The sequence below is a fragment of the Coptis chinensis genome, chromosome 5 (assembly GCF_015680905.1).
Source record: "Coptis chinensis isolate HL-2020 chromosome 5, ASM1568090v1, whole genome shotgun sequence".
NCBI classification, from domain to species: Eukaryota; Viridiplantae; Streptophyta; class Magnoliopsida; order Ranunculales; family Ranunculaceae; genus Coptis; species Coptis chinensis.
In genome coordinates, this window is record NC_141460.1 from 86,618,731 (window position 1) to 86,641,522 (window position 22,792).

The following is a 22,792-nucleotide window of genomic DNA, read 5'->3' on the forward strand; positions in this document are numbered from 1 at the left end:
GCGGATGCACATACCGATTTCAAAGCGGTATCGCGACTTCTTGGCGCTTTGTTGGAAGTCATACTGTCGGTTCGTGGGTAACACCGGGCGATTATTTAAGGTGTTCGACTGCTTTGAACGCGAGTGGGGAATATGACATAGGTGTATCGATATAGTGGAGCACTATGTGATCGTCGATCGGGGAACATGAACTTTAGCTTGCAAAACCATGACGACGCTGGCGTGGCAGTGATCGATGGAGTAAGCAATGAGGCCTGGACTAAGAGACCGTTGTTGCTAGTTGGCAATTACTTGTGTGAGCGGGTGTATACCGCAAACTAGGATTTGTAACATATCCGGTGGGTAGGAATACTTTTACGTTGTTATTTTTCTAACGTTTGATAGCCGCTCTAACAGTCTTTGTTTTGCTTTAGGCCGCAGAGTTTTCGTGAAGCGCCCGATCGTGGGGAGATAGAAAGATTCGCCTACCGACTCGTCTTTGAAAAACAAAGCGAGGTTACCCGAGGTCGCTCATTTCTTTGAGGAAAAGGGAGGGCTGCGATCCGGAGAAGAGGAAGGTGCAAAAGGAGCGGGCTCTAAGTCGAACGGCGAGGGGTGATGGAGAAGCGCATACAAGTGATCCGATAACACGAGAGGAGAGGCAGTGGTCTGTGGAGGCTAAGGCGGCCTGTTAGGGGAACCGCGATTTGGGAGGATCGGGCAATCGGCCTGAATGGGGTTCGATCGAGGCTCCGTAGAGTTGGAGCCGATTGGTTTTGATCGCTTTCGTGCTAAAGGCAGGTCGGGAGGAGGCCACGCGATGCCTCGGCGGGGCGTGGGGCTGAAAGCCGCGAAAGTGCTTCGGCATGCTCGTGAAGATGGTGCTAGCACGGGCGGATCGATGGTGGCGGGGCGCGGTATCTCGCCAGAAGTGGAGCCCGACTGAAAGCGGTCATGGACTTGGCCACTTTTGAGTGGGGTCCAGCAGTATCGCGACCGGGACGATCGATCCCGGTGAAGAAGGCCAAGGCCCCACGTAAAGGCGAATCGGAAAAGCGGTGGCGTCTGACGATCCGATCCTGGAAGGACATTTTGTCTATCCGACGAGAACGGGCGCAGCCAAGATTGTGGAAACGGCGTATTGGCCGCCGGATCGATGAAGATAGCGGGTTGTTTGCTAGAACAAATAGCTCTGGATGGCAACCGCAGAGCTAGAGATGAGAAGGGTTAGCCGACAACTTGAAACGAATGGAAACCGCGAACGTGGTATGCCTATAACTTCATCCGAGGTAATTTGCTTGCTTATGCAAATTGTTGTTGTGCTAACCATGTGTATGTTTGTGCAAATTTGGTGGCGGATTCCGAAGTTGAAAGAGATCGCCTCATTCGCTGTTAATCGATAGGGAAATGGTCTTTGAAATTTGGGTGAGGAGCTGAAAAATGTCGGGGACGCCTCGATGGGAGCGAGGAACTGGAAGATTTGAAGAGAACTCATGAAGCGTTGAATCTGGCCAAGATGTTGAAAGATACGGAAGCGGAAGAGCTGAGGCAAAAGCTAGAAGGAGCTGAAGATAATGCGAGAGCCTTTACCGTGGAAATCGAGGAGAACGACATTCACAGACCGCAAAGAAGGTTGCTTTCGGGACGCTTAATCAGGCCTATGACACGCTGGACGCAGACTTCGTTGAACTGGAGACTGACTACAATGCCTTGAAGGAGGAACACGCCCGCTGTGCGTCCCGTCCCTCGGTGGAGGAGGTTCAAGGGGATGCCGGTGGGGCGATTGCCCTATTCTATGGCGTGCTGTAGTTTCGGGTGGCTCGGCTGGCCAAATTTGCACCCGATGCGATGATGAGCTTAGAGTTGGATGGCATAGCGATCATTGTGGACGGGAGAGAGGCTGAGGTCGATGAAGCGTTTGAGCGTGGAGGAGTAGTGAATGTGGCTGGGGATGACGAGTTGTAAAATTTGTTCTTTGTCTGTTTATCAGCTTATGTGCTGTGATACAATAGAACTGGTTTCCTGGGGTAACCTGGGCAGTTCGCCTTTCTTATGTTTGTGTACTGTAATTCTGAACAAGTAGGTGTTTCTTGCTGATTCGGGGTAGCCGAATGTGGCGAACTCGTGTGGGGCCGGGTTGGATTTCCTGAGTAATCTCAAAGCAACTCGGCTCAAAATCGAAATCGCATCGATAAAGCTATTAAACCAGAACTTCCCTTGTTTATATGCGATGGTAAATAGTTGTGTTGTGTGTATGTCTGAGTCGTCTGCCCACTCATAGTGATGTAGGATGACACGGCTTAGAATGGAACGTGGTAGGCCCATTGTGGTGACGACCTCCTTACTTATGATTGGTAAAATGGGGGGAGCGTCCTGTTGTTGGAGTGCTTGAGATTGCTGGCGCGACGCAACGCGGAGCATCGGATCATTCGAGTCCGGCTCGAGATGCGTCGAATTGCTCGATTTCGCCGCCAACTGCGGTGTTCCGTTCGCGTGCATGACACGATGTAGGAGACGAAGCGGTTCATGGGACATAATGATGGCGGGCGATGGCGTTTGGCGTCTCAAGGTGATAATGAGGCACTTAGGAAAAGACGTTTCCTAAGGAATATAAACCGCTTCTCACGTATCATCAAGAGGTTTTGTCATTGTTTTGCCTAAGCTTTCCTTCCTCATCGTTGCTCTGCTCTTGCCTTTGTGCTTTTACGTAGCAGCTTGTTCATCGTATTATGTCGCTTCTTCTATCGTGTTATTCAGGTTTGAGAAATACCTAGAGTAAGTATTAACTTTCTTCATTTGCAACTTTCTACGCTAGGGTAAGATGGCTAGATGTCGCGGCGTTTGTGAGAGAAACGCCCCCATCAATGGAGGAAATGGAGTTTGAGCCTCATGTTCATGGCGATCGAGGGGAAGAGGAAGGTTCTTGATGGAGAAAACGGCGGTCATAAGCGAGCAAGGAGAGATAGTGCCTATTTGGCGAATTGTCTTGGCCGCCACGGGAAAGTGACCGAACCGTCGCTTCGGACCGAAATTAACGAGTCAGCAGCAAGGTAGCCATTCACGGTGAGAGTTGGCCCGCCATGTAAAGGATGTGGGGGCCGAATTCTACTACAGGAAAGACGGGAAGAAGCCGGATGGTGAAACGCTTCGGATTGTAGCTTCCACTCGGCTCCATGCGACTAAGCGTTGAAGGGATGTGCTAGATGGAGATAAAGCGAAGTTGAGGGCGAGGACATGGGGACACTCATCGGGACGATGGATATGGCCGCTTTGTTTGGTGAGTTCTTGATAGCTTAAGGTTTTATGGACCGACTTGGAGTCGGTGTTCTAACTATGTTCACGCAGAGTTTTCGCAGGGGTATGATAAAAGTTGAAAGATCCGCGGCAGCGTTCGAGACTATGGTAACCCGCGTGGTGGAGGGTTGATCCAGCTGCGTGGGGGTGGAAGAAAAACTGGATGATATGCGTCCACTCAAGTACCCCGTAACGAATCTTCTTGACGCGGCATCATGGTGTCGGATGTGGACCGAGCCGGAAAAGGAACTGGCGGGTTGTGACGGCTTACGCGAAGAAATGTCGGAAGGTGGCCGAAGCGAAGAAGGCGATATCGAAGCTTTCAGATCGCCTATGCCGCCTCTGGGCGAAAAAGTATGACCATGGCCGAGGTCATTTCGACATACCGCCGACTTCAGCGACCAGGAAGACAAGCATGTCATTCTTGAAAATTGATAAGGTGATCATCGCCCGTCTCAGAAGCCATAAGTTGTGAATATAGTCTACATTCTCTCTCTTATACGAGTAAACAATAGAGGCTGTGTTTTCGAGCTTGCCCGCGATTCGCTTTTGTTCGAGAGGACCGGTTTCCACGAAAGTGGCGATTCAAGACTTGTTGAATTTTTGTAATGATCATCGATCTGGATTTCCTAGGTAATCCCAGCAGATCGGTGGACGTAGTTGTGATGACGTATTGTCATGTAACGTTGTTTTGGATGTGTATGCATGCTGCTGTGTGTTTGTGTGTAACTAATATCTTGATCTTAGAAATATGCGTCCTGTTAAGTAGTCAACCCTAGAAATATAGGTCGTTGATGTGACAGGAACTGGATGGGTTACGGTGCCTGTGAGCGCCGGAGAGCGTTTGCGCGATGAGAGCGTTCTCGTGTGGTCGATCCTAAAAATATAGGCCCTCGACGTAACAAGAATTGTAGAGGCTATGTAGCCAGAGAGCTTCAGAAATCGGTGCTTTCGAGAAGCGTTCTCGTGTAGTCGATCCTAGAAATATAGGTCCTCGACGAACAAGAATTGGAGAGAGGCTATGTAGCGTGAGCCCCCGAGAGCGTACGCTTTTTGAGGCGTTCTCGTGTAGTCGATCCTAGAAATATAGGTCCTCGGCGTAACAAGAATTGGGGAGGCTATGTAGCCCGTGAGCTTGAAGAGAGTGCTTTCATTGGAGAAGCGTTCGTGTAGTCGATCCTAGAAATATAGGTCCTCGACGTAACAAGAATTGGAGAGGCTATGTAGCCTGTGAGCTTTGTATGTCGCTTCGCCGAAGGCGTTCTCGTGTAGTCGATCCTAGAAATATAGGTCCTCGGCGTAACAAGAATTGGGGAGGCTAAATAACGGAGCTCGAGAGTCATGCGCGGAGAAGGCGTTCTTTGTAGTCGATCCTAGAAATATAGGTCCTCGGCGTTACAAGAATCGAGAGGCTATGTAGCACGTGAGCCCCCCGAGGAAATGCGCTCATTTGAGGCGTTCTCGTGTAGTCGATCCTAGAAATATAGGTCCTCGGACGTTACAAGAATTGGAGAGGCTATGCCCTGCGTGAGTCGCACTCAATACAACTAACTGGAGTAGATAGTATCAGTCAGCACAAAAACTTGTCTTACATTAATGAAAACAAAAGATTTACAACATGAATGGCGCTACTGATAAAATTTTTTGTAGAGATAAGTATTCCAAGGTCGAGGCAACATCTTCCCTCTTGGGTTCTTATCCGGTATGCTCCATTGCCAACGCAGCGTTCCACTATGTAGGGGCCTTCCCATGTGGGTGCTAACTTGGAGTCGTCCTGCGTCTTTTTGAGCACTAGGTCGACAGGTTGAAAAGACCTAGGATGAACTCGCTTGTTGTAGGAGTTCTTCCGAGAGTTTGCGATAAGAGGCTCTGGCGGCGCTAACTAAGTCAGCTTTTCTTCAAAAGTCGGCGTCGCGTGATAACACGGAGTCGTTATGCCCCTGACTTCGACAAGTTCGATCGAGTTGTAGTGGTCGGTCGATTCGGTGGGAATTGCGGCCGTGCCATAACATAAGGAGAATGGCGACTTCGCCCGTCTTTGGGCGGTGTTGCGGCGGTGAGCCCATAGAATGTTTTCAAACCTGATTTGGCCATTGGCTCTTATTATTCTCAATCTTTTTCTTCAAATTTTCCAAGATAGCTTTGTTTCGGCTTACCTTGACCATTACTCGGCGTCTTCATGGAGTAGAGAACGATGAATGATCTTCCACTTGGCTAGGAACTCTTTGGTATTATTCGCCTTTGAATTGAGGCCCATTGTCCATACCGGTGTATGTGGTAACCCAAATCTGGTGATAATATGAGTCCGGATGAAGTTCGCGGACATGGGACTCTTTGGCGTGTCTTGGGGAATGGCCTCGACCCACTTGGTGAAGTAGTCGGTGGCAGCTAGGACAAAAGCGGAAGCCCGCTCTTACGTGGGATGAATGGTCCCATAATGTCCATGCCCCACATGTGAAATATTACGGGCTCGCTATATGTTGTCGAAGGAGCGGGGGTTGGATGATATTGTGGCCGAACGTTTGGCATTTGAGACATTTGAGGACGTATGCTTTAGCATCGATCTGCATCCGGGGCCAGAAATATCCTTGAGAGATGGCCTTGTGGGCTAATGAGCGGCCGCCGGCGTGATTTCCACATTAGCCGTGAATTTAAGAAAAAATCAATTGACCTCGATGCAGGGTAATGCATCGTAAGTCGCGGACCACCACCGGATTTTCTGAATAGCTTGTTTTGGACTAAACAATAGCGCCCGAGCTTGATAAAGAGACTTGCTGGCCTTGGATGCGTTCCTGGGGGCGGCCGTCTTTGGATATAATCAATGATGGGTTGCATCCATGTTTGGCCTAACCGACGGGCGGGAGAGAAATAGGTCGCTTTATCATCAAGGTATGGTCGACTTGGTATGCGTGTCGATCGACTACCTCAATGAGAACTTGTCGGGAACGACTTCGGTGCTGGGTAGCCAAATAATTTAAAGCGTATGCTGCGTGGCGATTCTCTCCGCAAGAAATGATGTATGTGTACCTGCTTAAAAAGGCAATAAGCGATGAACGACACGAAGATACTTTGAAAGGTTACGCCGTGGGTGGGTGTACTCTTTTTTACAACTGGCGAGCGACGGTTCGCGAGTCACTAAAGACTTGGAGCTCTTCGACACCCGAAATTTTGGTATGCCATCCTTAGTCCCTAATTAGTGCTTCGTACTCCGGCTTCATTGTTGGAAGTGGCAAAGTCAATCTTGAACCGACTTTTCAATCATATTATTTCCGTCGGAAACTAAAGGCGACTCGATGCCGCTTCCGCGAGGTTACTCGAACCATCCACAAAGAGAGACGGGGTGATTTATTTCGCGATTGCGTGTTTGGGAGCTCGGTTTCTTGCTCCCAATTAGGGGTCTTATTTTGAAATCATGAGGAAATCAACAACGACGACCTCGACGAGAAGTCACGGGGGACGAACTTCGATGTGGTGTTCTCCGAGTTCTTATTTAAACCGCCATTCGAGTAGTCTTGTTTTCTTTATGAAGGACTTTCTTCAATGGAAGGTCGGTGAGAACCTTGATTGGATGTGCTGAAAATGCGGTCTGAATTTCGTCGCGGAATCTGACAAAGCGGAAGTCGCGGCTCGTTCGAGGGAAAGTAGTTCTTTGGTAAGCGTGCGTGTGTGTCTTACTCGTGAAAGTTGTTTTTGTGTACATCTCCTAATATAATAAGTTTGTTTACTTATTTATATACTATTAGATTATTCGTGCTCACGCACGGATGTCGCGTTAATGTTGCTTTTCATAGAATTATATCAATCGTTAAATCGGAAATAAAAAAGAATTATATCAATCAAATATTTTTATCCGAGTCATATTCGCACACTATGACAATCAAACCATGCATGTAATCGAAAGCGCTTTTCTTAAACATACTCATTCCTTCGCTGGAGAAAACATAGATGTTTTTAATAGTAAGTACAACACATCTTCTCAAGATGTTTACAAATTATAATACTATGATATAATAATATTGTAACTTTATTAGAAATACTATGAAATTGTCTACAAAAGAGAATACAATTAAAGCATTAGTGTCATGGAACATGGCATACTATGCTTAGAGGAGAAAGACATAACACATGAAATCTAATCACAAACATATGATTGAAAAAATAGGAGAACTTAACATGTCAGCAAAGGGCCATACATATGGCAATAGTTCTCCTTTACATTACAATGTCAATAAATAAATAAACAATAATTTACCAAGAGAAAAATAAATAAATAAACTACAAAGATAGAGAATTTTATCTATCTCATACATGTTTTGATGGGGATACATTCATTCCCCTCTCTCTTACTTCTTCATATATTCCCATCAACTTAGTCACTACCTTCTCTATCTTTTCACTTAATTCTATGTAACCATGTGCTTGAACAAATAGAGGCCATTTCGCAACACCCACTTTCCACAACAATCTTATCAAAGTAACTATGTGCTTGAACTAACAAAGGTCATTTCGCAATACCCACTTTTCACAACAATCTTATCACTTAATAATAATAAGTTTTTCACCTATAATAGCTCTTACACTGCAGGTGGCCAAGTTATCATGCATTGGTACACCTACAATTATCATTGGCAAGTAATGTGGGATGTCTTGGGGATTCATTGCATGCAAGAGTAGTTTCGAAACATAAATTGATTGTCAACCGATGGTCAACCAAATTGCAATGAAATGTATTTAATGCATATTTATAATGCTTGCTATGTTGGTCAAAGATCCTCATTCAACACTTTCCTGCATAATTTGCATTTTCACCCAATGATTCAACTATCTTATCTTGTGCCCGCCTCCAACAAAATTTGTCGGTGCATGACTTCAACCATTTCCTTCATGTCCTTCGCTCCATGTCTGAGCATCGCTACTTCCACGCCAATTTTGGTAGCATCTAAACTAAGAAAATAAAATGGCAATAAAATTAAGAACAATAATCATATGCAAATCATCAAAGGTGAATGCAAAAACGGGAAAAAGGTGGCAATCAATATATGTAACATGATTCTTTGAATTATCAATGTGAAACCTAGATCCAATCCCTTCACATTGTTGTCAGACTAAGGCTAAGGTTTGTGAATTGAAAACACCAATGTATATATTCAAATTAACCATGCACTCATTGCTAATTTCTAAAGCCAAATAGGGTATTGATATCTCTTGGTTCATAGTTCCCAAAAAGTAGCCACAAAATTTCATATATTCAATCCCTCCGATAGTTCTATTCCCGGTCGTTTCTAAACACAACACTGTTTCAATTCCAAACTTAATACATGGTTTTGTAATCCAGATCAATATTCATTACAATAATGCATGCATATGAACATATAAATGACATTATAAAATTCCTACCAAAAAAAGACCCAATGTAATCATAACCGATTATAATGTTACTATGTTATGCCAAGGACAACACCCGATTTATATATGATCGGTTCTACTCTAACATCTTCATATGTTTCTTTGTTTTAGACTAAATAATACTTGAAACAAAAATTATGCATACAATCGATGAGAGCAAGGGGATGTTGGTTTAACTCATATCATAGTCACTTTACTTACATAAAATCAAATACCAGAAGTTTAACTATAAGCTTACTTGTAAGTCCCCTAAACTATCTTCCCTAAATACCAAAAGTGGATACACCAACCTTACATCGACTTCTAGGAATACATATTGGTTGAAGGGCAGTGCCACCAATTCTCTCTCTTGTTGATGGACTTAATTGCTCGCTTGTAGTCAGAGCACGCCACTATTATCTTACACTTCTACCAAATGACATATTGTCGATTCTTTCCATAATAGGTCCAAGCCTTATATATTTGCATGTTGAATCCATAGTCCATTCACTATAATCGCCATGAACCAAATAAGCAAAAAATCTTATAAAAAAATATATAAATAAACACATATTAAGATACTAACAAATTAAAGAGAGATAGAGCTTAATCGGAGAACCAATCTACTTTGTGGTGATATGCCATATAGAAACGTTAACTTCAAGAGCAAACGCATCGATGTGAAAGTTGCTTCACCATAGGTTGCAAGGTGCAATATTTTGAAAGTGGAGAAAGAAAACACAATGTGGTGACATAATCATTAAACATATGTCACAAAATGTTTCTTCATGAGAGTAAATGATATTTTGTCAAACACCGCAGACACCATAAATGTTTATTACAAAAATTAACCATATATAAATAGTAACTAATTATTTTCCCAGTCAACATAATCAACAAACTTATGTATACAAGAATCTAACAGATAATAACACAAACAAATTGGATAAAATAGTAGTAGATTTACCAATTTGATTCAAGAATCAAGAGTATCAACATAGAATCCAGATTGGGATCTTTCTTTGTGCTCAACATGAAGTTTGCACCGCGCAAAGAGCATCCTATTAACCTAAAGCTTGGTTCAGCACTATAATATGGACATAGAAAAACAACTTCTTCAATTGGACATGTCATGGACATGCAAAGGCAACTAACCAAACTCTTTGGCAAAATTTAGTTGAGCTTTTACTCTAGCCTGTCTCCAAACTAACACCTAAAAATGCAAGAAACGAAGAAAAAAAATGATAAAAAAGATAATTAACTAAAACATAAATAAGTGTAGAATCAAAACGTTGATGTTTAAAACAGGGATAAGAGCAAAAAAATCATAATAAAAGAGAGGGATAAGAGCCAAAAATGAAGTGTGGGCTAATACAATAATACCAAGCTTACCAGAGAATGCATGTAGAGGATCCACCAAGTGAGGAGTAGGGAGCCCCGGTCACCCGAGAGACCTAATGAGACTCCATTAAACGTAAACTATTTTTTATGCTAAATCCTTTTATGCACTTAATTACTTAATCCCCTTTGCATTAATTAACACATTAAAAATTACTCAAAGATGTTTCAAAATGATCGAATGCACACCTACCCCCATCAAACTCAGATCCCTATGAAATCCCGACCACCCTTTGTCTTTTCCTTGTGTATACCTACTTAGTAATATTTTTAATTACAAAGGAATCTTAATTAAAATCATAATTTCATATGAAGTCGCCAGATATTGGTTATGGGTTCTAAAGAACTTCAGACTTTGGTGTACCTTGGAACCAAACACATTTTTAAGAGAATTATAAACCCGAAAACCAAACCCCGAATAAAAAAAATCTCTCAAAATCTTTTTCTAGGAACAAAAAAGAAAAATGCTGGAATGTAGAGAAAGAAAGATACATGATTGGTCTTCAAGCTTCATGTTAGAAGTATCAGAGAATTTGCTAGACAAAGTCTCACCAGGACTATCAAAGGAAGAATGGAATGATTCCAAATAATCCAATTTCCTTTACGACCCATAATTTCCCTAGTTTCACAATTAATTAGATAAAATAACGATATACTACACGTTTTATTACCCTATATTACATAAATCCAATTTATAAGCTATTGTTGGAATAACTATTTTGCTTAATTAATAAAAAAATATCATTCTGGTGAAGGTAATAAAATAGGATTACTTTTATAAGACAATCAAAATTAAGGTTAGAGATGAAACGAAATGTGATGAAGCAACCAAAAGTTAAAAAACTAAGAAAATATGTGGGTTCAAGCAAGCATGTGTCATTATTTTGGTAGGTATCTCAAACAGATGCAATGGACGACGACACAATTGGCCCCTGATGTGCAACAACCCATAAAACTGAAAAAAACTATTTTCAATTTAAATGCACTCAAATATAAAAGTAACAAAAATTCAGCTACTATATCAAATTTATATAAGTAAAAATAATTGTAAAAAATGATGATATGTTCACGACGATTAAAAAGAAGACGATACATCAAAATAGAGTAACTGTAACAATTCTCAAATACATAGTAGACCACATTCAAGTATCTCATAAAAAAAATTGGAATTGTAGAGTTGTAAGGAGTATACCCTGATTTGATGTAGAGATGGTAGGTGCAACCGGGAAAAAAGAAAAAAAAAATGCAGAAATTGTCGAGACAAAAAACGACTATATATGAGTCCAAATATAATGGTTAAATTCTCAATAAAATTACCAATTTTTTATGAAACAATATATTACCAATCAGTCTAGTTATCTCATGTTCTAAATTTTACCATATTTAACTCTGTAATACCATTAAAAATTTCCAGTCCCCAGTGTTACTATCATCCATCCATTCATAAGAAAAGAAATGGAGATAACTGAAGTAAAATGTGTTCAATACCTGGTAAGATTGTTCTAAGAAAACCATGTTGTGCTTGTAACTGAAACTTTGCTAATAAATCATGGAAATCGACACCAGGGAGAAAGGATGAGGTGAATAAGAAGAAAAGGTGAAACGATGACTGAAAAGAAGTAAACATTTTTGCAATGTGTTTACCTAGGTATAGACAAAGTAAACATAGTTTGAAATGAAGTAGGCACGAGCATGAATAGGAGCAAGTTGGTAATACACCAATTGATGGGAAATAAACACCACCATGTGAGGAATAATGTGAGAATAATCTCATGAGATTTATTAAAGTTGAGTCAAGGAGTTACTAAGAAATTTATTGATGAAGATAGATAATTTGCACTACAACTGATTTTTGGAGAAGAAGCTAGATGAGAAAACGTACTGACATTACCATTGGATGCCCATATGCAAAAATAACCATTGGACGCCCAGCTCATTAACATAGACCAATTATTATAAATTAAAACAACCGTTATTAGCTTAAATGCCTTAAATGCCTAATCGCTATTGAACTAAATGACATTTATTTATTTAACTCCACTTTTGAAGCCCAACTAATGGAAGGGAATAACCTTTGATGCCAATTTACCTTAATTAATTTTTGCATTAAAGATGATTAAATTTGCTTTAACCCAAATAGAAATGTTTTATTGATTAATTTTTGCATTATAGATAATTGATTTAATTTTGCACTAACCCAAATGGAAACGTTTAAAGATGATGAAATTTTCCTTAACCCAAATGGAAATATTTTATTGATTAATTTTTGCAATGAAGATAATTGATTTAATTTTGCACTAACCCAAATGGAAATGTTTAAAGATGATTAAATTTGCATTAACCCAAATGGAAACGTTTTATTGATTAATTTTTGCATTAAAGATAATTGATTTAATTTTGCACTAACCCAAATAGAAATGTTTAAAGATGAATAAATTTGCATTAACCCAAATGGAAACGTTTTATTGATTAATTTTTGGATTAAAGATAATTTATTTAATTTTGCACTAACCCAAATGAAAACGTTTTAAAGATGATTAAATTTGCATTAACCAAAATGAAAACATTTTATTGATTAATTTTTGCAATAAAGATAATTGATTTAATTTTGCACTAACCCAAATGGAAACGCGTTTAAAGATGAATAAATTTGCCTTAACCCAAATGGAAACGTTTTATTGATTAATATTTGCAATAAAGATAATTGATTTAATTTTGCACTAACCCAAATGGAAACGTTTAAAGATGAATAAATTTGCATTAACCCAAATGGAAATGTTTTATTGATTAATTTTTGGATTAAAGATAATTGATTTAATTTTGCACTAACCCAAATGGAAACGTTTAAAGATGATTAAATTTGCATTAACCCAAATGAAAACGTTTTATTGATTAATTTTGGCATTAAAGATAATTGATTTAATTTTGCACTAACCCAAATAGAAACGTTTAAAGATGATTAAATTTGCATTAACCCAAATAGAAACGTTTTATTGATTAATTTTTGCATTAAAGATAATTGATTTAATTTGGCACTAACCCAAATGAAAACGTTTAAAGATGATTAAATTTGTATTAACCCAAATGGAAACGTTTTATTGATTAATTTTTGCATTAAAGATAATTGATTTAATTTTGCACTAACCCAAATGGAAATGTTTAAAGATGAATAAATTTGCATTAACCCAAATGGAAACGTTTTATTGATTAATTTTTGGATTAAAGATAATTGATTTAATTTTGCACTAACCCAAATGAAAACATTTAAAGATGATTAAATTTGCATTAACCCAAATAGAAACGTTTTATTGATTAATTTTTACAATAAAGATAATTTATTTAATTTTGCACTAACCCAAATGGAAACGTTTAAAGATGAATAAATTTGCCTTAACCCAAATGGAAACGTTTTATTGATTAATATTTGCAATAAAGATAATTGATTTAATTTTGCACTAACCCAAATGGAAACGTTTAAAGATGAATAAATTTGCATTAACCCAAATGGAAATGTTTTATTGATTAATTTTTGGATTAAAGATAATTGATTTAATTTTGCACTAACCCAAATGGAAACGTTTAAAGATGATTAAATTTGCATTAACCCAAATGGAAACGTTTTATTGATTAATTTTTGCATTAAAGATAATTGATTTAATTTTGCACTAACCCAAATAGAAACGTTTAAAGATGATTAAATTTGCATGAACCCAAATGGAAACGTTTTATTGATTAATTTTTGCATTAAAGATAATTGATTTAATTTGGCACTAACCCAAATGAAAACGTTTAAAGATGATTAAATTTGCATTAACCCAAATGAAAACGTTTTATTGATTAATTTTTGCATTAAAGATAATTGTTTTTAATTTTGCACTAACCCAAATGAAAATGTTTAAAGATGGTTAAATTTGCATTAACCCAAATGGAAACGCTTTTATTGATTAATTCACTATGACTATGGTCAGGATTTTTATGCCAATAACAACCGTGGCACTAGTAGCGTAGCATAGGCTTTGTGGGTACCGGCTTTAGAGGATAGGGGCAAGGTCCCGGGCAACTAGGTGGTGAGGAACCAGATATAGCGGCAATATATCTATATAGAGTAAGGGGCTATTAAGCACCGCTAGAAGCATAACCGGATCCTTTTCCCTATCTTGAACCAATGGATTTCGGGATGCCGCCTCGAAGTCTAATGTATCCTACTCTCCTCGGGTTAATCGAATAACTTATTGGATACCTTTTACGATATCTCATTGTAATGACATTTTTGTAGTTAGAATATTATATTTGCTTTTAGTAGTCTATATATCCCCATTGAACTTGCTCTAAGTTTTTGTGCCCTCCACGCCGCTCCTATATGCACTTATGCTAGTCATATCTAAGATTCGAGGCTTTATCGCCAATGTCAATGTGAGTTAAACTACACTTTGATTCTAGTGTTAAGTACTACATGTCTTGCACCTGGCGCACCTTCAGCTCAAATGGTTGACTTGCTCATAGAGATTATAGAGACCATCTTGACAAATACCAAAAAGGACGGCTAGCTGTTATAAAGAATCAGAATCATTTAAATACCAATTACTCATCATACATTTCTCTAAGACTCTCTCATGGCTCTGGCACTCATATACATCTTCCTCTTCTCTCTCTCATTCACCTCAATCCACACTCATTCTCACCACCACCACCACCCACTAGACCCACTCACCGCAAAAGAGTTCAACCAAATCCAAACCATAATAAAAAAATCTCAAGCCTAATTCACCCACAATCTAACTTTCCAATATGTGGGTCTAGAATCACCCGCACAAACAAACCATCCTCAAATGGCATTCATCGAATCACACTACTCAACCCCCACCTCGCCGGGGCCTTGGTCATAACCCGTGTCAACAAACAAACACACGAAACCATTTAATAACTTATCTAGCCAGTTCATATTATCAACCCGAGTATACGCCGGATATGGGTACCCTTCAATTACATATGAAGAAGAAATAGCTGCAAACCAATTACCACTAAAGTACCCGCCATTTATTGCTTCAGTTACCAAAAGAAAGCTCAAGTTAACAGAAGTTGTATGTGAGAGTTTTTCAATAGGGTGGTTCGGAGAGAAAAAGAAAGATAAAAGGGAGTTGAAAATTTTATGCTACTACTTAGATGGCACAGTTAACCTGTATGTTAGACCATTGGAAGGAATAACTGTAGTAGTTGATCTTGATGAAATGAAGATTACAAAGTATTATGATAGGTTCACGGTTCCTATGCCTAAAGTTGACGGGATTGAGTATCAAGCTTCGAAGCAGAAACCTCCGTATGGTCCAAGGGTTAACGGTGTAATGGTTGCACAACCTGACGGACCAGGGTTCCAGATTGACGGACACATGATCAGGTCTGTTTGATATTAGATTATCTTTTCCATTTTGATGTTTTCCATTTGTCAATCTTGTCTCAATGTTTTGGGGCGAAGACGTATTTACACCCCTACTAAATACTAATGGGATTCACCCCTTGGACAAATTCTCAAGTATGTATTGGCACTCTTCCATTAATCGACGTATCCCTCCTTTATCATGGCAACAAACTTCCACAACTTTTATATACCGGAGGCATTGAAGTTATCGTGGTTTTGAGAAATCATCACGGCATCCGCTTGTCGTGGGTTTTGGGATATTACGGTATCCGTGATGTGGTAGGTGTTCAAAATTTGTAGTGAAAAAGAAAGAGTCATTCGGGGCAACCAGGGGCGGACCCAACATTTCAACTCTCCTCGGGCTAAAACAACGACAGCCAAAGTCTTAAACAAAAAAAAATAATAGACATTCCAAATAAACAACTGAATCACCAGAATTCACAAATAGCCAAATATATATACTAATTCATCAAAATATTGGTTAAATTCAACTACAAATCTATTTAAAAGTTTAAACTACTTAAACGGTATTTTATGTAGTCTTGTAAAAGGCCAAAATCATCTATTACCAAATCTATATCAATATCATTAGCAAAATCTCTTTCAATGTAAATGACTATTGAATCTGCAAGAAACTCATCCTCCAACATGTTGCAAAAATGCACATTTAACTCCATAATGAATTCTCTTAAGAAAATTAAAACATTTAGAACTAAAGACAGCAAGGAAAACATAAAACACTACCTTTTTCTTTAGAATATTCTAGCCAAGGAAAATTGTCAAACCAATGACTATTAAAATACCGGTTTTGTTTTCCATCAATGGTGGGCAGATATTCGTCGAGTCTAGAATGAAGTGGCCCCAATGTGGCATAAGCTCGTTGGATCTCGTCACGCTGATTAATAGGATATTCACTTATTTGACAACGTAACCCGGATCACGCATCTAAAGAACTAGTAACACCGGTTTTGCTAGATTCAATCCCTTAGCTTGAGAGTTGGGACAAACTTGTTTAATGAGTTCAATCCCTTGAGGATTGGGACAAACTTGTTCAATGGGCTCAACTCTTTGGAGCTTTGAACGGCCTTGATCATCCTTTTCAATAGTTCTAGCAACATTGGATGCCTCGGTTTCTTTTGGGTTAAAGAATGAATCTATCTTTCGCACCCCCTTTGGCATTTTAGACGTCTGAAACATTAAAATAAAAAACAAAGGAAAAAAAAAAAACCAATTAACCATCACCATTTCATATTTTAAAAAACAAAGAAAAAAAAACAAAAAAACAAAAAAACTAACATATATAATAAATTACCCGAGGAGAACGAATAGCAGAATGAGTGAAGAACGTGGATTAGAATTAGGCAATTAGAGTTGTTAGTGAGGAATGAAGAATCAAGACTTCAAGAGATATCACCGGTTGTTCTTTTGTTTATCGTATGTATATATTTCTATATATTCAAGAGATATCGCCGAGTTCTTTTGTTTATTATTGGGTTGTTAGACTTCAAAATAAATTTTTGGGCAACTAGGTTAGGCTTTAGATTTAGATACATACTATTTTTTTTTTTACCCAAACAGACCCCAGGCTAAATAAAGCCTGGTGTATCCCTTTCCTGAGTCTGCCCCTGGCAACAACTCGCTACCGTGGAATGTGAAAACTCACGGCAACCTGCTGCCTTGGAATGTGAGATCTCGTGGTAACTCACTGTCATGAAAATATTGGGCATGTGATCGAGGTGTAAAAGGACACATAAGAAATAACCATTATTCTTCTACCCTTTTGCCAAAAAGGGGCCAATCCCATAAAGTGGGGTGTAAATACCGCGCCATGCATGTTTTTGGTGTTTCACATGTTAATCGATTTTTATACTCGACATGACTGTAGTATCATATTTAATTTGGCGTATGTAATTGAAGTTTGCATCAACTTTATAGTGAAGTTTGTGATGGTATTATATATTATGTAGACTACATACAGGGCTGGCTTTGAGGTTTGGGTGGCCCTATGCAAGCTTCCTCAAAATGGGCCCTTTTTCTTGGGAAAAATAAAAACAAATAGGTTTACCGTAACTTTGTTTCTTTTGTTTCATTAGAAAACTTTGGACAGCTGGACTTATGAACCAAATGGGCTTAACTAGACTTTAAGAAAAATAATACTATGGACATGGGTAGTTGGTATGTAGCTCATTGGGGGCCCTAAATAATAGCAATAAGTAGGGCCCTAGGCAGTGGCCTATGCTGCCTATCCCTCAGAGCCAGCCCTGACTACAGACTAGTGATGGACGGCTACCTAGCTACCTACCAACACATGCTTAATTCTAACAAGAAAAGAGTCCAGATCAGGTCCAATAATTTCGGGCCAAAACAACTCTAGAGGACACCAGTTTTTTTTAGTAACTCACAAGGACAAATTCCAATTTTAAGTAACCCACGATTTCAATTTTAGTAATCCGTAATGACAAAATAAGTTGGCCCGACCTTTTTACTTTTTTTAAAATACCAGTTTTATCCCTTTGTGTTATTATAGATATAAAACATATAAAAATTTTATTTTATTTTAAAATATCGGTTTCTCCCCTTTGTTATGTTTATAAAGTAGAGAAATTTGGTGATTGTTCGTACCCAAATAAGTGAACATATCTCATACACTGTGTTGATTATGTAAGAATAATGATTGTTCATACTCTAATAGGTGTTCTTACTAATCATACATTATGTTGAGGTATGAACAATAATTGTGCATAACTCATGTTAAAGTATGAACATTGATTGATTGTTCATATGAATAATGATTGTTTATAGCTCATATTGAGGTATGAACAATGATTGTTTATACACCAATAGTGTTCTTACTAATCATACATTATGTTGAGGTATGAACAGTGATTGTGCATAACTCATATTGAAGTATGAGCAGTGATTGTATATAGTTCATGTTAAAGTATGAACAATAATTGCTCATACGAACATTGATTGTTCATAGCTCATGTTGAAGTATGAACAATAATTGTTCATAGCTCATGTTTGATGTATAAACAATGATTGTACGTTAATATCGCAATAGGTGTTTTTACGAATCATACATTATGTTGAAGTATGATACTATATACACCGGACCGTTTTGGTTGGGCCAGGTCGTGTATTATTTTGTGTCAAGAGTATATTTGACATTTCATCTACCCAAATTGTTTTTTATTTTGCGTCAAGAGTATACTTGATCTTTCATCTACTCGATTTTTGTGAGTGATTAAAAACAAAATGTGGTGATAAGAGAGTGACTTTTTCGTCCGATTTGTCGATGAGAGTCACTCCTGTAATTCTAATCGTCATGATACTAGTCTAACTTAAATTTTGGTCAGATTTCGAAGGCAACTTTGCTTCTTATTTGACAATTTGGCCTTGATAGCTAGTCCTAAGATTGTGTTCATTGATATTGGTGGGCCTAATAATTGAGAAGTACCCAAGTGTTTGCAGTAATTTGACTAGCGATTTAGCAAAGCAAAACTTTACCAAAAAATAAAAAATAAAAAACAGTATCACTATCACTATCACTATACTATCACTATCACTATCACTCTCAGTATCTCTCATATGCCAAACTATTTAGTCCATGCACTGATGCACCACTTGAGCCAAATGAGGAAAGTTCTCATTACTGAACTTAATGATCCGTTTAATCAATAATCAGGTGGGCGAATTGGAACTTTCACTTGGGCTTTGACATCCGAGCAGGTCCAATCATATCTTTAGCATCAATTTATGATCTTGAGAAGGATACATTTCGTCGTGTATTATACAGAGGATTCGTATCAGAAATGTTTATACCATATATGGACCCAACAGAAGAATGGTATTACAAAACCTTCTTCGATATAGGTGAATCCGGGTTTGGGCTTTGCGCAGTACCATTAGAACCCATGACTGATTGCCCAGCCAATGCAGTTTTTATGGACGGGTATCTTGCAGGGCAGAATGGCAAGCCCTTTAAAATTTCAAATGTGTTCTGTATATTTGAAAAAATGCTGGGGATGTCATGTGGCGACACACTGAAACTGGGATTATTGGGCAAGAGGTGAGTGATTTCATCTTGTTAGAACTAATACTTCATCCTTTCATTTGATATTTTGGTGGGTTTGACTTGCATTTGGTGGCATTTGCAGATAAGGGAGGTTAGACCTGAGGTAAGTCTAATAGTGAGAATGGTGTCAACTGTGGCGAACTATGACTATATTGTTGATTGGGAATTCAAGCAGAGTGGTTCTATCAAAGTTGGGGTACAATTTTTTTTTTTTTTTTCACCTCAATGTATCTAAAGTTCTGGTAAATGGTATATATTAGAAATGCTATTATTATCTATGGAATTAGTATTTGCTCAGGGGCTAATGATGATTCTAGACATGATTATATTTGTGTGCTGCTCGTGAAATTATATATATCTACAGAACATTCACATTTCAACATTTAACTGGTTCTATCATGATGTGTATCAGGTTGGGCTAACTGGTGTGCTAGAAGTGAAGGCTGCACCTTACACTCACACAGACCAAATAAAGGAAGATCCTTATGCTACACTATTGGCGGATTACACTCTTGGCCCATACCATGACCACTTCCTCACCTATCACCTTGATCTAGACGTTGACGGTGACGAAAACTCGTTTGTCAAGGATAAATTGGTAACCAAGAGAGTTACTGATCACAGTTCACTGAGGAAGAGTTACTGGACTGTTGCGAGAGAAACAGCTAAAACGGAATCAGATGCAAAGACAAAACTTGGTATAGAACCCAGTGAATTGTTGGTTATAAATCCCAACAAGAAAACTAAAATAGGAAACCATGTTGGTTACCGTCTTATTCCAGGATCGTTAGCTAGCCCACTTTTAACCGACGATGATTACCCTCAGATTCGGGCAGAATTCACCAAGTACCATGTATGGGTGACCCCTTATAACAAGTCCGAGAAATGGGCCGGAGGGGAGTATGTTGACAGGAGTCGCGGAGATGATACATTAGCCATTTGGAGTGCAAGGTAACAAGTCTACCACTGACTCTTGTTGGTTCTCGATTAGTTCAAAATACTAATTATTTTGGCTTGATTATATAATGCAGGAATAGGGACATTGAGAACAAAGATATTGTCTTATGGTACACATTAGGCTTTCACCATGTCCCTTACCAAGAAGATTTCCCTATAATGCCAACACTAAGCGGTGGATTTGAGCTCCGGCCAGCCAATTTCTTCGACAGCAATCCCGTTCTCAAAACAAGGATACCCAAGGTTGCACATTGGCCTAATTGCACCTCTACATAGACACTTGTCTTGTTAGTACTATTCGAAACATAATGTACCAAAGAAGTACGCAACTTAATGAGAAATTAATCTGTATTTTTCCCTGCTTTAGACTGAACTAGCATGTTTTACCTGTGCGTTGCACAGGAATCGAAATATGGATCGTGTTTGAAAAGTGAAGTTGTCAAGTGAAGACTGTATTATCCAAGAGAAGAGTACAGTGAAACGAATACACCCTCAAGGAATCTCCACCCTCAAGGAACCTCCAATGCATACGAAAGTTATAAGCTGATAAAGTTTCACCCTGAAAATCACTTGTTATTTTTTCTTTTTGAACAACCAGCATCGGAAGTCAGTTGAAACTTGAAACTTTACTAAAACTCTATCTTAATTAAGTAGAAAGAATAGATCATATCATTAATCAGTTGATAAACTCCATGATTTAAAATCGAATATGTAAAACACGTAACAATTTTACATATACAGTAGAATGCTGTTTTCATAAGTATCCCTTAAGTTTTCCCCATCAAATAATTAAAAAACATATAGGCCAAGCACAATTATTGTAATCATTTAACAGATATTGCGTAGCTTGTTTTCAGTTACTCTCTCAGCTGTATCCATACAATTAATTCACTATTGCTTCATTCTGCTTTTGTTTGAATGCAACATAGTGTTTTTTTTTTTTGACAGTGTGAATGCAACATAGTAAATCTAGCGTAGGGAACTTGTTTTCAGTCACTCTGTGAGTTCTATCCAACCCTGCACTCTATTCCCATTCCAATCTACTTTCTTGTATTCATCTTCATGCAGTCAATTTCAGCCACTGGCCACTGCATTGTACTCCTTCCATTCAACATAGTCCAATTCCAGCAGTTGAATCATTATGTGCATTTAGCTTCAAATGAAAACATATCTATATGAGCGAACATGCATTCTAAGTAGTAATAATTTCTCAAATAAGTAGTAGTCAATATGCAAATTCAAACTCATCACGACTGACATTAGGAATCAAGATCACTGCTAATGAATTATAGCTCTTGTTGCACTTTCCCTTTGCAGCCAGTTCTTCTTCCATAAAACCAACTGTTAAAGATGGATGTCACATATCAAAAGGAGTAGAAAATTATCATTGTTGCAAAGAGAAGCAGTCCATATGATAATCATTTTTTTTTTTCAAAAAAGGGAATTTGGAGTGATCATGAGAATAAAATGAAATGTGATAGCAAAGCATAGAATGCAAACAGTAAAGCAGAACCAAAATTTGCCTTGGAAATCTCATTCAGAGAAGAGGTGAGTTTTAAACACTTGCATTCAATAGAGTAAGGAAACCATGCATTATTGAATAAGTAGAAGTGATCACTCAAAAAAATTAACGAAGATTTGTTCTAATTCAAACTTCATATTGTTAGGAATATACAACTTAATTGTACTTACTCTTTACCAATTACCAAACTATACAAACCTTTTGTCTTGTAAGTGTCTTGTACTTCTTAATTAAATCCAAGCCTAGTGTAGATACACTATATCCTTAAGACAGATTCTCCCCCTCACGGTGCTTGAAGGTTGATGGGAAACTGTCTCCCAAGATAGAACAACTTTCCTTCTATAGAAAGCTAGCACTTCAATTCTGAAGAATCAGCGAACACAACATAGTATTTGACTAAAAACAGGGGGAGAAGAGAAAGATCAGAACTCTGTGTGATATGGTGTCCCTTTCTCTCCAAATTCATCCACTATTTATAGGTGAGTGGTGTCTCTTCGAAACAACACAGTGACTCTTGGGAAAAAGTAAGCAACTCTTTGAAAAGTCACATATTTTGAAAAGACACACCATTTTTTTGTAAAGCTAATCTGCTTCAAACCGGTGCCTATTTGAAAAGGTCACACCTTTTCATGATGATGATCAAGTTTGAACCGGTGCACATTTCGAAAAGGTCGCGACCTTTTCGCATAATGCACTTGTTTTCAAACCAAAGGCACCCTTTCAAAATATTTTTCTCACTTTTACGCATTGTTTTTTTCGTAAA

The 22,792-nt window shown here is 38.5% G+C and overlaps 1 protein-coding gene across 1 annotated transcript; it reads left to right on the plus strand.

The window, feature by feature from the left end:
* The first annotated feature begins 1,827 nt into the window (after positions 1–1,827).
* Positions 1,828–21,084, plus strand: LOC147499676 (amine oxidase [copper-containing] alpha 2, peroxisomal-like). The gene is given in 8 exon segments (XM_086563513.1): positions 1,828–1,940; positions 14,990–15,451; positions 19,161–19,494; positions 19,497–19,544; positions 19,633–19,746; positions 19,963–20,501; positions 20,582–20,750; positions 20,910–21,084. Coding segments are annotated over 8 exon segments (1,824 nt in total). The 3' UTR covers positions 20,955–21,084.
* The last annotated feature ends 1,708 nt before the right edge of the window (positions 21,085–22,792 follow it).